This window comes from Arvicola amphibius, chromosome 15 (genome assembly GCF_903992535.2).
Source record: "Arvicola amphibius chromosome 15, mArvAmp1.2, whole genome shotgun sequence".
Classification (NCBI taxonomy): domain Eukaryota; kingdom Metazoa; phylum Chordata; class Mammalia; order Rodentia; family Cricetidae; genus Arvicola; species Arvicola amphibius.
In genome coordinates, this window is record NC_052061.1 from 46,517,900 (window position 1) to 46,533,405 (window position 15,506).

General features: G+C 52.9%; 1 protein-coding gene across 2 annotated transcripts in view; it reads right to left on the reverse strand.

Annotated features, from left to right (window-relative positions):
- Emc8 (ER membrane protein complex subunit 8) overlaps positions 1 to 15,506 on the reverse strand; it is a 60,328-nt gene that overhangs the window by 15,165 nt on the left and 29,657 nt on the right. The window contains exons 1-2 of one of the 2 annotated variants that reach the window (XM_038312480.1): positions 9,084 to 9,228; positions 5,675 to 5,723 (exon numbers count right to left, since the gene is read on the reverse strand). In XM_038312480.1, coding sequence (XP_038168408.1) covers positions 5,675 to 5,723; positions 9,084 to 9,170 — 136 coding nt within the window. In that variant the 5' untranslated portion in view covers positions 9,171 to 9,228. Of the gene's footprint in view, positions 1 to 5,674; positions 5,724 to 9,083; positions 9,229 to 15,506 lie in introns of those variants that run through there. The other variant, XM_042054221.1, reaches the window with a different exon arrangement.

Consider the following 15,506-nt stretch of genomic DNA (forward strand, 5'->3'; position numbering starts at 1 on the left):
CTCCCATTTCTGCTGTACTATGTCCTTGACCTCCTGGCTTTTAATGTCCCCATCTAAAAAATGGGCTCCAGTTTCCAAGGGACTGGGCAACCCCCAACCTCAATGCCTGGCAATGCCACTGCCATGGGGTAGGGATCTAGGTGTATCTGAGCCCAAAATAGAAGCTAGGCATACATGGAACTCCAGGAGGCTAAATGCCTGCTTTGGGAGTAGAGCCCAGACCACAGTTGTAAACCGGGGCAGGCTTTCTTTTGCCAACAAGCATACTGAGCATCCGCTATGTGCTATCACCTTGTGGGGTTCCTGAGAGGAGACAAACATGGATAGCTATGTGAACATAGAGCCCAGGCTAGCAGAGGAAAGGGGTACAGGAAAGAACCTGAGGAACCACAAGGGACCCCGACATTAATATCTTTTAAAAGAATATCTATATATTTTATGTGTATGAGTGTTTGCTTGCACATAGGTCTGTGCTGGCAGAGGACAGAAGATGACAGGGTGATGACGTCCTTAACTGGAGTTATGGACAGTTGTGAGCCCCCGTGGGAGCACTGGGAACCAAACCCAGGTCCTCTGCAAGAATGAGTGCTCTTAACTGCTGAGCCAGCCCAAAATTTATATTTTTAAAACAAGGGTTTACAAACAAACAAACAAACAAAAACAAAACCCCCGAGGGTTCACTGTGTAGCCCAGGCTAACCTCTAGCTCACCATCCTTCTGCCTCCAGGGTCCACCCCCATGACAGCTACAAATTTCTAAGTGTCCTGGCCTCCAAAGGGACGGGTGCTGTCAGTTGGTGAGCCCTCAGCATGTGCAGCTCAGTAGAATTCTCTAGATGGTTCTCTGTCCACGGTGTGACAGGGTGGAGGATGTCTCATATTTCCCTGAAAACCCTGAGCCCAGAGACATACACATGGGGCCATCCTGGTGCAGGGGTTCACGGGAAATGAGTTTGGAGTGCTAAGCTGAGCCAGGCTCTGGGGTGGCGGGAGGCTGTGCTGTGCTGTGCAGTGGAGGGCAGCTGCCCTGTGCTGCGTGCATGCTCTGGATAAGGAGCTGAGCTGCTCTGGAGCTCTGACATGGCCTGGAGCTGGGAGCGTTACAAAGATTAGCTGGGACCAGCTGAGCCCCAGGGGCAGTCCTGGGGATGGAGGGAGAGAGGACCTAGGTGAGTCCCAGCTGGGTCCCTTGCCTATTGCCCCATGAGTGACTCACCCCCTCCACCTCTGGGGTGAATTGGCTCAGGGTGAATCCAGCCTTTTTAGAACAAGGTGTTGGAGGTTTAATCAGTCTGAGGACCTCACAGAGGCAGCATCCTGGAACCGGGTGGACTGAGTCCAACAGCTGTGCACTCAGAAGCAAAGAGGAAGAGGAAGCTAAAAGGGAGGGGAGCTAAATGAGAAGACAGAGAGGGCTGCCTGAGGATGGAGGTGGGTGATGGAGTGGCTCGAGCAAGGCTTCGAAGAGTTCAAATACAGCCAGCGCCAAAGCTGTGTGATCTCAGGGAAGCTGGACTCCCTCTCTGGGCTTCAGCTTCCTTGTCTTGGAGACAAATGACTCAATCCATATGGAATTCACAGACAAGAGCCTTTCCCAGGCTAAGCCCCCAAGTAAAACAGCCATTTATTGTCATTTGACCATTCTGACTCCTGGAATACATTCCTCACAAATTATCTTCATCATTATCACCTTCACCAAAATATCCTATATGGCTGACTTATATAAGCAACCGTGTAGAACTCAAAGCCATCCTTGGCTACATAGACCTTGAGCTAGCCTGGGCTATATGAGACAGTGTCTCAAGGAAACAAAACAGACAGCACACAGCACCACACTGAGCCAAACCTGTGGCTGCACTGGAGCTGGCCACACAGGAGACGGAGCCATGAGTAGGCCTGTGAGGACAACACCACACTGCATGTCGTGTGTGTGTGTGTGTGTGTGTGTGTGTGTGTGTGTGTGTGTGTGTGTGTGTGTGTGAGAGAGAGAGAGAGAGAGAGAGAGAGAGAGAGAGAGAGAGAGAGAGAGAAACCAGTCCACCACAGTGGGTCTGGCTGGTGGGTAAGTCTCGGTTTCATTACCTCCAGGGACCAAGGCTGGGTAGCTGGATGGAGGCAGGCTAAGGTCCAACACACCCAAAGCATGCAAGGAAAAGTATATGAGGCGACATCTTGGAGGGACCCTTTTCAAAGTTGTTGTTTCAGGGGCCCTTGGTGCACAGTGTGGCTTTTAGGCTTGTGGTGGGGGCAGGACAGAGGTGGCTCCTGTTGGGGAGATAGTCTAGGTCCCAGATTGAACCATCTTGGACATCCTGATATAACCAGGCAAGATCCCACTGATGGGTGGGAGAGAAAGGAGACACATCCCATCCTGCTGGACCATGGTCTACTGCTTTTTTGTCGAGATAGGGTGACAGCACAGCCCAGACTGGCCTGGGACTCACTATGTTGCCCAGGCTGGCTTCAGACCCTCCTGCCTAAGAACCATGAGTGGCGGGAATTCAGGTACATACCTAGTTGGATCTTAAACTCCCCTAAAAGGCCCATGTGTCATAGTCCTGGTCCCCAGACCATGAGAATAGGTGTAAAAGAGCAAGCCCCATGGGAAGTTAGGTCATCGAGGACATGGCCTTGAGGTATATACTAGGGCTGTGGCTTCTGCTCCAACCCCTTCTAACTTCCTAGCAGTCATACATGGGCATTTCATTCATTCTTTCTTTTTAAACTTATGTGCACTGGTGTTTTGCCTGCATGTATGTATGGGGGTGTTGGGTACCCTGGAAATGGAATTACAGACAGTTGTAAGCTGTTATGTAGGTGCTGGGAATTGAACCCGGGTCCTCTGGAAGAACAACCAGTGCTCTTTACCCCTGAGCCGTCTCTCCAGCTCCGGCACCTCATTCGCAGCACTCCACAGTCCCTACCCACAGGCCCAAAGTAACCATGGAATACTCTGAAACCATGGACTGCAATAAACCTTTCATCTTTGTACCTTGTTCTCAGGTATATTGTGGCAGTAATGCAAAGCTGGCTGGCAATGCACACAATGAAACATCTGGCCCCTACGACACACAGACACATGCCACAACACACTGAGCCTGGAAAATGCAATACTCAGTGAACAGAGCCAGGCAAGAAACTGGTCCACGCTGTTGTGCAGTATTTTTTTACACTATGTAAAGGCGTGTCACTGTGATTGGTTTAATAATAAAGAGCTGAATGGCCAGTAGCTAGGCGGGAGAGGATAGGTGGGATTTCTGGGGAGAGAGAGGTGTTGGGATGAATCTAGGTGTGCAAGAGATGCCAGCAAGACACTGAAGAAGTCAGACAGAGAAGAGGTAACCAAGCCATGTGGCAGAACATAGGTTACTAAAAACAGGTTAAGTTATAAGAGCTAGTTGGGAGCCGGGTGGTGGTGGCGCATGCCTTTAATCCCAGCACTTGGGAGGCAGAGGAAGGAGGATCTTGGTGAGTTTGAGGTCAGCCTGGTCTAGAAGAGCTAGTTCCAGGGTTTCAGGGCAGGCAACAAAGCAACACAGAGAAACCCTGTCTCAAAACACACACAAAGACACACACAGACACACACACACACACACACACAAAGAGCTTTCAGAATTAATAAGTCTCAGTGTTGCTATTTGTGAGCTGGGGGGCTCAAAGAAAAGTCTGATTACACCATGCATACAAGCACTAGATTCTCTAAGAACCCTGGGGTCTACATACACAAGGCATTCGAGTTGTTGACACTGTAGAGAAGTAAGTGTAGGACGTCAGGGGCCCTGGCCACACAGTGGCAAGGCAGTCTATATCCCTAACCTGTGCACTCACTGGTCATTCAGAGCGCCAGCCCTGGAGTGCACTGAAGGCTGTCTCCACTCCTCCAACGCCAGGCCACCTTGCACCTTGAGCCTGGCCACCTTCAGAGCAGCACGGTACTCCCCTTGCTAGCAGTCCTGGTGGAGCTGTCAGTCAAGATGCCCCACCCTCCCAGGCCAAGGCACAAGACCTCATTTGGGCCAATTAAGTGCTGTCCTATATCTGCCGCTCCCCTACCCCACCCACAAAGCGAGAGGAAGCTCAGGAGACATCCAGCCACTCCTTCCCGGCCTTTGCAGTTCTCCTGGGGGAAAGAGTTCTCTCTTTTCCCAGAAGTTCCTCGTGCTCATCTTAACTGCAATCAATGCTTTAGCTAGTACTCAGAGACCTCAAGTCTCCTAAGACCTGGAAGTAGGGGCTGGAAAACCCAGGGAACAGAAGGGCCCAGGGATGAAATCATCAGGAGAGATATACCCCAGTGGCAGCCTGAGTGCTCGGAGCCTGGCACTTCTGAACACCCCACAGTCATATCCTGTCGTGACCCCACTTTAAGGAAATCAAGGCTGTTGTTCTGGTCTCCAGAGCTTTGAACAGGTTGGGGAGCACAGACCTCTGAGCAGGCTGATCCTGGAAGGCAGAGGTGCAATGGAAGGCAGGGGAAGGGAGCCTGGGGTAGGCGAGGAGGGGAGCCTGGGGTGGGCAGGGAGGAGAACCTGGTCTTCAGGCCAGTGGCTCAGCATGTGGGGTAGTGATGTGTTTGGCAGTAGCCATCAAGAAAACACACTGGGCTGGGCAGTGGTGGTGCACGCCTTTAATCCCAACACTTGGGAGGCAGAGGCAGGTGGATCTCTGTGAGTCTGAAGCCAGTCTGGTCTATGGAGTAAATTCCAGAACAGGACTGTTACACAGAGAAACTGTGTCACAAAAAAACAAGAAAGAAATAAGAGAGAGGGCTGGAGAGATGGCTCAGTGGTTGAGAGCATTGCCTGCTCTTCCAAAGGTCCTGAGTTCAATTCCCAGCAACCACATGGTGGCTCACAACCATCTATAATGAGGTCTGGCACCCTCTTCTGGCCTTCAGGCATACATGCAGTCAGAATATTGTATACATAATAAATAAATATTTTAAAAAAAAGAAATGAGAGAGAGAGAGAGAGAGAGAGAGAGAGAGAGAGAGAGAGAGAGAGAGAGAGAGCGCAGCAGTCAGTGAGAACTAGGGCTGGGATGGCCTGGGAGAGCTGTGGGGACAGAGGGAACCATAGCAAGCTGGATGCCAACAAGCAGTTGGGCGTGGGGCCTATGGTACCTTGCAGGGCTGTCCAGGGCAAGTCTAGACTTCAAGGCTGGGAGATGAGGGTGGGGATCATGCCTGTGTCACTGGGGAATATCAGGACAGAGGTCTGTGCTGCCTCCACCAATACCTCTCACTGATTCTGAACCCTTCTAGAACTTTCTGGTGGCCTTATTTTTCTCTCGGTACTAACCAAGCTGACCTCTTGCCTGGATGATGACAGGTACCCAGCGTGTCCTGGGAAGCAGTTACCCAAGTTATGCCTGGCTTCTTGCTCAGGCTTCTCCCTTCCTAGCTACCCTCTTTTTTGGGGGGACTTCCCCTCTGGGAAGGAAGTTGACGCCCCAGGTACAAACCTCTGGTGAAAGGAGGCCTGGAAGAGGTCACAGAGGCAGAATAAGCATTTACAGAGTACTTACTGTATATACGAGCTGCCTTTACAGATGAGGTCCCATCAGTCTAGGCCAGTACCCCAGGCCTCTGGGTCCCCCCGTATTATCTCCACCCCAGTCTCTCCCTTTCTGCTCTCCCAGTCCCCTTGCCTCCAGCACCCCACACTCTGTCTTACCTTTCAGACAGGATGGCTTCAGCCCCATGGCGTCGTCACCTCTGCAGGCCTGTGAAGAAAGGAGAGCACTTAGAGCGGGGCAGGGGATGTCATTGTCCTGTGTGTGTGATGTGTGGCCAGGCCCCTACTTGGCCAGCTGGGCACACAACAGGAAGCGGTGGTAAAACAAGCCAGCTGTGAGGTCACAGTGCCTGCTGACCACATCTGGGCTGAGTGTGTGCTGGGGCAGAAGGCTGCTGTCCAGGAAAGTTCAGGCAAGGTTGGTCAGGGTTGAGGGCGTGGAACAACCCTGCAGTCTCTCCTTTCAGGGGCCACAGGACAGTGGTCAGCCTCAGGGATGGAGGACCCACAGGCTGGGGGGCAGATGAAACCTGCCACAACAGGCAATCTCTCTATTTTAACAGGTGCTCTGCTGATTTCTCAGTTTCTAGTCATTGGCCACATCGTCTACTTCATTCATTGGGGCTCTGGGGATTGAACCCAGGACCTTGTGCATAGTGGGCATACCCACAGAACTTGAGCCACAGCCCAGTCCCCGGTCCTCTCAATACAGATTCTTGGAATGGGTTGAACTCTAACAGGCTGTGGAGGATGAGAAGGAGAACATTTCCCACCCGTGTTCTCCTGACCTTTTCCTGCAACTGCTTTCTTAGAACTCAAGCAACTGAGCGGTACAAGGAGGAGGCAGGGGAAGAGAAACAGAGTGGGAATCGCAGTCTGCAGTGGACCAGTGTCCATCGGGAGTGACTTCACCATCTGGCGTTCACAAGTTCGCAGCCCCAGAAAAAGCCATTATGGGGTGCATAAAAGGCAGTCTCCAGCCTGTGCCTGGGGAAGACTGGGTCACACAAACCTAGAGCAGCCCTGAGGAGGGAGGACAGCAGCCCAAGTGACAGGCTCCAGGCTGAAGGCAGGATGCCTGGGTCCCACTTGGGTGTGGACCTGCGCCTGGCCTGAGCTGGGACTCTTCACTCTCTCCTTGGCACCTTGGCTACTTTGCCCATAGTTCTGATTCCGACCCCGGCTGTCATGAGTGGAGGGAAGGAATACTAAGCAGGCAGTTGGGCTGGAAGCCCCCTTGGCCATGGCACTGCCCAGCCACCTCTCCTAGGAGAACCTACCCTGCCAAGAGATCCTGGGTCACAGTGGCACGATGCCCCACCTCCTTAACAAAGCCCTCCTTTAACAGGCCGGGCAGGAGCAGCCAGACCATCGGCTTAGTGCATGGAGAGGCAAGAGGAGGCTGGGCAGAGCATCCTGGTCCCTTAGCTGTTTCCCAAGCTCCCACGTAGAGCTATTTCCTGCTTCAAGCAGGATGGACACACCCACATCTGGGTTTCTACCTTGCTTAGGAAGTCACTTCATTTCTGTGACAGGACAAGAATTCCTTCAAGTCCAGCCCAGGCACCAAGCTGAGAATGGTGCTGGCTGTGTGGTACCTCCTCTGCCAAGGCCAGAGAGGCCAACAGCCCCAGTTTCCCACCAGCCTGCTGCCTGCTCTGGGCCACTTTGTGGCCCTCATGCCTCACTCTCTCTTCACACCATTGAAAACATCTGCTAAACACTAAAGCCGGCTGTGCAAGAGAGTGTCCTCGTGTTTTCTATAGCAGCCGAGATTGAACATGGAGGGTAGGATGGGGCGAAGGGAAGATGGCTTGGTGGCTAAGGGCATTTATTTCTCTTGCAGAGGACCTGGATTCTGTTCCCAGCAGCCCCCAGTAGCTCACAACCATCTGTAACTCCAGCTCCACGGGATCTGGTGCCCTCCAAGGGCACCACGCATGTATATGGGGCAGACATGCATTCGAGCAAAAATGCTCATGCACATAAAAATTAAAAAAAAAAAAAACTTTTCCTGAAAGATTGGACACAGGGACATTGGAGAGATGGGTACTGTGACCTTAGTGGCTACTATCAGGAACCCAAGGCTGTGTGGGACCTGGGAGAAGACTGAGTTTCTTTTGATTGGGCTCTCTATCAGTCTCTATGGTGGGCTCATTTCCCATGATTCTACAGGGCTGGCCTGGCTTTCCCTTCCCTGGATGAGAGCCATTTTCTGTTACCTTGAGGCCAACACTTGGCCTTATCTACTCTCCCGCCTCAGTTTCCTGCCTTTAAAATGGGGACAAGAAGAGGCTTTGATTAGAGGGCTGGTGTGAGTGTGAAAACAGCCAGCGCAGGCCTGGCACAGGCCTACTGCTGGCTAAGCACTAACATCTCAGCGTCCTCAGCCCAGGAGGACGAGTGGAGTCTCCCGAGTGACCTACACCTCCCTAGGGGAGGCACACTCCTGCCTGGTGTGTGCCCACCAGCTGAGGCCTTCCAGGGACAGATTAGACACAGCTTTCCAGGCCTTGGGGCTGGTGGAGGGATTAAGTCTTTCCATAAATACATCGCCTCTCTCCTGTGCAGAGGACCCGGACCCGGGGGAGGGGCACCAGGACAGGACAGGACAGGACAGGACCGGAGCTGGGTATGGCCTAGACAGGACCAGTCTACATTGTGGCCTGGGTAGGAAAAGGGTCTAGACAGGTAAAGGGTGCTTTTAGCTGGTAGCACAACCCAAGACAGGGAGGATCTCTTGGAGAGTCTCAGGCTGAAGAGAGACATCAAAGTCTGCCATTCATATGAAGCAGCCTGGGACTCAGTTTCTTTATCTGTAAAACCGGGTGTGTTCTAACATTTCTATACTTCGGAATGACTTCTACATTGCTGTTACCCTGTTCTCTTGGCAAAGGCCAGAAGTCCCTTCTGCCCTCAGAGTCCCCCAGGGGAGCTGCGGGGCCTCTTTCAAATAAGCACACCCTCCCCAGATCTGCCCGGGCCAGCTCTGCCAAGAGAAGTGCCTGCCTTGCACGGGTCGCCCTTTGCGGTTGCGAAGCTGCTTTGATGTACTGGGCGCCCCTAAGCGAAGCAGCTCATCAATAATTCATTCGAAACACTTGGTGGAGGGAAGCGGTTCCTCCCGAGGCCTCCTACCCCCACCTCGCCCGACTGCTCCGCCACTTGACAGCCAAGCCGGCTGCACAGAGGGGCCTGAGGCTGCCACGCGCGGGACACGCCCCCGCCCAATGCCAGGCACGCGGCCAAAAGGAGCCAAGCTGGGCAGCGAAGTCTGCGGGAAGTTGTGGGACGCCTGGGGCCAAAGGGTCCCCCATCACTCTGGAGTCCCCACCAGAGTGGGGTCTCCACAGCCCCTCCCCCCGCGTCTTCACCCCACCCTGGGGTACCTACCCTCCGGGTTTCTTTAACCCCCGTCCTCTACGTCCCGGGTTACCCCCCCCCTACTCCAGGATCCCCACCGTCCCTGGTCTCTACGGCCCTGGGGTCCCCTGTCCTGGGTCCCTCCTCACGTCCCTCCCTGGTCCCGGTGCGTCCGCCGTGGCGCGCATGGCGCGCGCGCACTCACCGCTTTCTGGGGCGCGCTGGGCGCGGACGCTGGTGGCCGTGCGGGACACCAGGCGACACGCCTGCAGCCGTGGACCGCGGGGGTCATGGCCCGGCCTGCTCTCCCCGCAGCAGCGCTAGCCTCGGCCCCCGCCCGGCACCTGGAGGGCGGCGCCGCCCAGGCCGCTCCGCCCCGCAGCCCGCCCTGGGCGCAGTCACAACCCCGGCGCCGCGCCTCCCAGCCTGCCTCCCTCACCCCAGCCGCGCTCCCTGCACCCCGGAAAGTTTGGGCACCGGCCGGCTGTCCCCGGTGCTATAGAGGGAAAGGGGCGCCCAGCTCCGCCTCTCCTGCAGAGACGTAGAAGTAACGCCCCCAGCTCGTCGCTGCGGTTGGGAGGTTCAGGTGGCATTGTGACCCGCGGGCTTTCCCCGCTGCTGGGTTCTGGCATTTTTAACTGGCCACGTGCCTCCGTCTGCCACAGCTGGCAGAGGACCTGAAGGTTCAGGCTAAGAAGACTCTGGCTGTCGCCTCCCAACTCCCTACTCCTAAGGCTAGCATCATGCTTTCCTTTGTATTATTTGAGATAGGGTCTCTTGTATCCCACCCAGGCTGCCCTTGAGCCCCTGATCCTCTGACCTCTGTCTCCCAAGTGCTGGGATCACAAACAGGGGCCAAGGCCCAGCCTTCTTTGTTTTTATATTTTCAGTGCCGGAGATAAGACATGACTTCCCCTGTTGGGCGGTGGTGGCGCATGCCTTTAATCCCAGCACTCTCAGGAGGCAGAGGCAGGTGGATCTCTGTGAGTTCGAGACCAACCTGGTCTACAAGAGCTAGTTCCAGGTCAGGCTCCAGGCTCCAAAGCTACAGAGAAACATGGCTTCCCCGTTCCCCCTCCTCTACAAGCCCAGCAAGTGTTCACTGAATCACATACCCACATACGTCCAACCATAGACGTGATGTCCAACCATAGATGTGGCATCCAGACCTGTGTCTTAAAGGCTTTCTCAGGGACCCCTCCTTGAAGCCCCACTCACCTACCTAGATCAATTCTTTGTCACAAGCCTGTAGTGCCACGCCCACTCTACAAGCTCCAGGTCTCCACATCTTGTGCTAGTTTCCAAATATTACAAGGGGAAACTGAGTCCGGGACAGGAGAGTGGAATTCCTGTGATGGCTACACAAGTATTCATGTTCCTGCTTTGAGCCATCACTACAAAATGTAGTGAAGTTTCAGGCTCTGGCTTTGTTCAGGCCAAAATGACAGGCAGTGAATCACGTATTTTTCAGAATTCCAACAGAAGTGGGCAGGTGGGCAGGACAGCCCATGCCCCACCTTCCTCAAACAAGGTGGGAGCTGCCCCCAGCTTGAACCACCAGGGAGGTCTTGGTGTGAAGTGGGCATTCCTGGGCAGGTACCTGCCTTGTCTGTCTGCAGGCGTGAAGCAGGATAAGCAGAACTCTTAGCAGCTGTAGCAGGGCATTTGCTTTGGTCCCCAGCTTCCCAGCACAACCTTCTCATATCAGTCCCCCAGCCCTGTTCCTCCACCCAGGGCAGGGAGGGGATGCTTTCACACGTGTGTGCATATTTGATGAACATTTGCCTCCCCCATCCCCGACTTTCTTAGGGGATCCCTGATACCTCCCGTGAGCTAAGGTCATGTCCCCTCGGTTACTTCCTGAGCTGCCAGTGACTATGTCCAGGTTTTGCCCTCTGAAGCAATGGGGCAGGGTTAATTCAAACTGTCTCCTATTGTGGTGACAAAGGACACATGGGAGTCCTTGAATTCCTTCTGGATGGTCAAGGACCTGGGCTGGCAAAATGTGGGTTCTGGTGGAGGTCAGTCTGTCTCCCAGCTTCAAATGTTCCCCAGATTTGGGTTAGTTCCTTCCTACCAGTACTGACCCAGTGCCAACAAGGCAAGGGGCCTTGATATCACCATGGGCCTGTGACACCCATCCAGGGTAGACGGTTATTCTCACTTATCCTCAATGTGGCAACCTTGGTTTAGGGAGGTCACAGGCCATCCCACAAATAGAACTTGTGGACTGAACGTCTGAGTTGTCCTTAGGGAGGGAACACCAGTCATTCTGGGGGCGGGGGCAGGCAGAGGACAGAGAGGAGACAGGATGATGCTCCTGTCACCTGCCTGTACTGAGATGGGGCTCCTCCACACAGCCTCTGAGAACTTGGGTCTCAGCCCTCTGGGCTATGACCTCTCTCCACCACCGCTCCCTGCATGAGGCTGAGCTGCTCCCTGAACATCCACTGCTGGATGCCAGCAGCATGGTCCCCTGATGTCAGGAGCACCAAAGCTAACTCTATCCCTAGGGCACGACAACTCTTAGATGAGAGCCCTCGAGTATTTTTCCAGCTGCTCTCTGAGCCAGCAACCTGCAGGAATCACCTGGGGAGCTCAAAATGAGACCAAGTGGCTGTGGGTGGGAAAAGCACCAGAACCCGGTACCCTGTGGTTCCAGCACTCTGGAGGTGGAGGGTAGAGGAGCATCAGGGTCATCCTCGGGCTACATAACAAGTTCAAGACCAACCGAGGCTACAAGCAAAAGTCTCATCCAGAGAAAAAGTAAATGAAAGCAGACGTGGTAAATATCCCCAACTTTGTCCAGCCTGGAGTCTGACTTAGCTGGACCAAGAGAGGCTGTGAAGGGGTAATCAATCACCCAGTGTCAGCTGGCCACAATAAAGACCTGAAACTTTTGTGTCCAGAGCCCATCTGGCAGCCAGGCTGGGCCTTGGGCTTAGGTGCATGACTGATTTTTCTGCAGGGTGCTGTTGGAAGCTTCTGGAAGGGATCCTGAGTTCTGGAGGAGGAAGGTCACCTTACCCTCGAGCAGGAAACAGCTGCAAAGACACTGACAATCAGTTCATACCTGGGAAGCCATCTTTGAATCATCTAAAGCTTTAGGGCAGGGCAGTGGTCAGACTGGGCATCCTGAGTGTTATCCTGGGTGTGTGGTTGTGAAGTTGGGTCCCCTTTGAGGTCTGGGACCCCTTCCATCTGTCTGGGCAGTGGGACGGTTGGTCCTCACCCCCAAGGGTTATCAGACTCAGTAGCAATTGTCTGTGTGCCGTTCTACAGGATCCAAGTACTTCCTGTGTCAGGTGTATCTGCCCTTCTTGGCATTAGACTCTGAGCACCAAGGAGAGCAAGAAATATAGACATCAATAGGCCTTCCAGGCTGAGGTGGGGCTGGCCTGGCAGAGGAGGCAGACTAGAAAAGGGCTGGGAAAGTTCTGGCTGTCATCAGCCCAGGAAGGGTGAAGAGTGGGTATGGGGGCACCCCTGCCTCTCACTGGCTGTTCCTCTTCAACCCTCTGCTCCTCTCTGTTTAGTTCCCTGCAACCATGGAGCCCCATCTAGTACTCTGCCTGCTCCTCTGGCAGCCCAGAAATGCGGGCAGGATGGCTGCCCTGCTGCCATTGGGCATTCAGCATAAAGAGCAGGGCCTGAAGGCCATGCAACAGTAGCCCTCTGCAAGGGCCTAAGTGGGAGGGCGAAGGAAGGCCTCAGTCCCCAGGCCTAAGATGGGCTGCAGTGGATGCCAGCATCCATCCTCAGAGGAAGCCGCCTGTCATTATCTCCCCAGCACTGGGATTAAAGGTGTGCGCCACTACTACCTGGCTTTAAATACATTTTGAAAAATTATTTTATGTATATGGATGTTTCACCTTCACGTATGTCTGAGCACTACTTGTGTTCCTGATACCCACAGAGGCCAGAAACAGCATCAGGTCCCCTAGAACAGCAGACTTCTGTGAGCTGCCATGTGGGTATGGGACTCAAATCCAGGTCCTCTGGAAGAGCAGCCAGGGCTCCTGGCTCATCCCACCAGCTTCCTCCCCATGTTCGGATACAGGGTCTCCCTCTTAGGCTAGGCAGAGACTGAATTGAGAAAGTCTGCCTCAGCTGGGACTATGGCATGATAGACCATGACCAGCTGTCTCGATGGGGTGAGAAGCACCGACTGGGAGTCACAGGGAGGATGAGAAGGGAGAGCGAAAGCATTCCAGAGAGTCAGGAGCCCTCGCAGCCTGGCACGATGCTGCTGTGCACCACACACCGTGCTGGCTAGTTTTAACTTGACACAAGCTAATGGCATCTGAGAGAAGGGAACCTCAATTAAGAAAATACCACCTGGGGGCTGGAGAGATGGCTCAGAGGTTAAGAGCACTGACTGTTCTTCCAGAGGTTCTGAATTCAATTCCCAGCAACCACGTGGTGGCTTACAACCATCTATAATGAGATCTGGTGCCCTCTTCTGGCCTGCAGGCATACATGCAGACAGAACACTGTATACATAATAAATACATTTTTTTTTAAAAAAAAAGAAAATACCACCCTAAAATCTGGCTGCAGGAAAGCCTGTAGGGCACTTTCTTCATTAATGATTGATGGGGGAAGGGTCCAGCCCGTGGTAGGTAGTGCTATCCCTAGGCTGGTGGTCCTGGGTTCTATAAGAAAGCAGCCTGAGGAACTGGAGAGATGGCTCAGAGGTTAAGAGCACTGGCTGCTCTTCCAGAGGACCTGAGTTCAATCCCTGGCAACCATATGGTGACTCATACCCATTTCTGGCATGCAGGCATACAAGATGAACAAGCCAGTAAGCAGCATCTCTCTGTGGTCTCTGTATCAGCTCCTGCCTCCAGGTTTCTGCCCTGTTTGAGTTCCTGTCCTGACTTCTTTTTTTTTATTTTTTATTTTATTTTATTTTTGTTTTTTCGAGACAGGGTTTCTCTGCAGCTTTAGAGCCTGTCCTGGAGCTAGCTCTTGTAGACCAGGCTGGTCTCGAACTCACAGAGATCCACCTGCATCTGCCTCCCGAGTGCTGGGATTAAAGGCGTGCGCCACCACCGCCCGGCTGTCCTGACTTCTTTTAATGATGGACAGCAATACTGAAGTGTAAGCTAAATAAGCCCTTTCCTCCCCCCAAATTGCCTTGGTCATGGTGCTTCATCACAGCCCCCCTGACTGAGACAGACCTCTTGGATGTAGAGCAGCAGGAGTCAGACCCAAAAAAGCCCAGGCTAATGCTTCCCAAAATAGAGTCAAGCTGGGCATGGTGGTCCACATCCAAGCACACAAAAGGCAAGGGCAGGAGGAAAAGCAGGAGTTCAGTCTTGAATTCGCAAGGCTAGCCTGGGCTACATGAGAAATTGTCTCAGAAAATGAATAGACAGAAAGTCACAAAACTGATGGCCAGGTCTTCAAGATGAACCCCCTTTGGAAGATTCCACAAAGAACATGAAAAGGGGCCAGGGAAATAGCTCAGCTGGTAACCTGCCTGCCCTGGGGGAGATAGACAGAGCTTCTGGGGCTTCCTGGGGCTTCCTGGCCAGCCAGTCTAGCCAACTGGTGAGCTCTAGGTTCAGTGAGACACCCTGTCTCAAAAACTAAGATGGAGAGTAATAGTGGAGAAGGCACTCATTGTTAACTACAGGGCCCAGCCATGACAAGCCCAACGGAGGTCCGAGTCTCAGTGGTTTACCCTGAGGCAATACCTGATCCCAAGAAAGACCACAAATTGATACCACCCAGGAACAGACCCATCCAAAGAAAATTCCTAACATCCCAACCATTGTAAACAGGATCACCTGCCAGCACACACCCTCGCTTTTCACCAGGACACCCTAGACAAATGTCAGCCAATCAGGGGTCCTGAACCTTAGAAATTCCTTACCCCAACCTCTGGTATTATAAAACCCCCCACCCCAACTGAGCTCGGGTCTGTCCTTTCATGCCAATTCTTTGGACACATGGAGAGTGAGTTTGAGCTTGAATAAAAATAAAGGCTCTTTGATTTTACATATAGGACTCCGTCTCCTAGCTGAGGGACTCCGTGACCCGGGATAACAATTCCCACATGGAGATATATATATATATATATATATATACCCACGCAGAATTTAAAATAATAATAAAAATTTTCAGGGGAGGAGGGGAGAATCTGGGAGGAGTTAGGGAAGGGGACAGTCATGATCAGAATATACTGTATGGGGGAAAACTTTTTTTTGTTATTTTTGTTTTTCAACATAGAGTTTCTCTGTGTAACAGCTCTGGCTGTCCTGGAACTCACTCTGAAGACCAGCCTAGCCTCACTACCTGAGATTCACCTATTTCTGCCTCCTGATTGCTGGGATTTAAGGTATGCACCACAATGCCTGGATGGGAAAAACTTTTTTTTTTTAAATTAAAAGAAAACAACAAGAAGAAAAGCCTCAGGCTGGGCTTCAGTACTTGCAGATTATCTATCTGGTGAAGGGCAGGTGCCAGAATATATAAAATTTCTCAGAATTGAAAAACTAGAAAGGGGCCTCCTGGGCAGTGGTGGCTCACGCCTTTAATCCCAGCATTTGGGAGGCAGAGACAGGTCGATCTCTGAGTTCAAGGCTAGTCCCCCCTCCCAAAAATAATAAGTAAGTAAGAA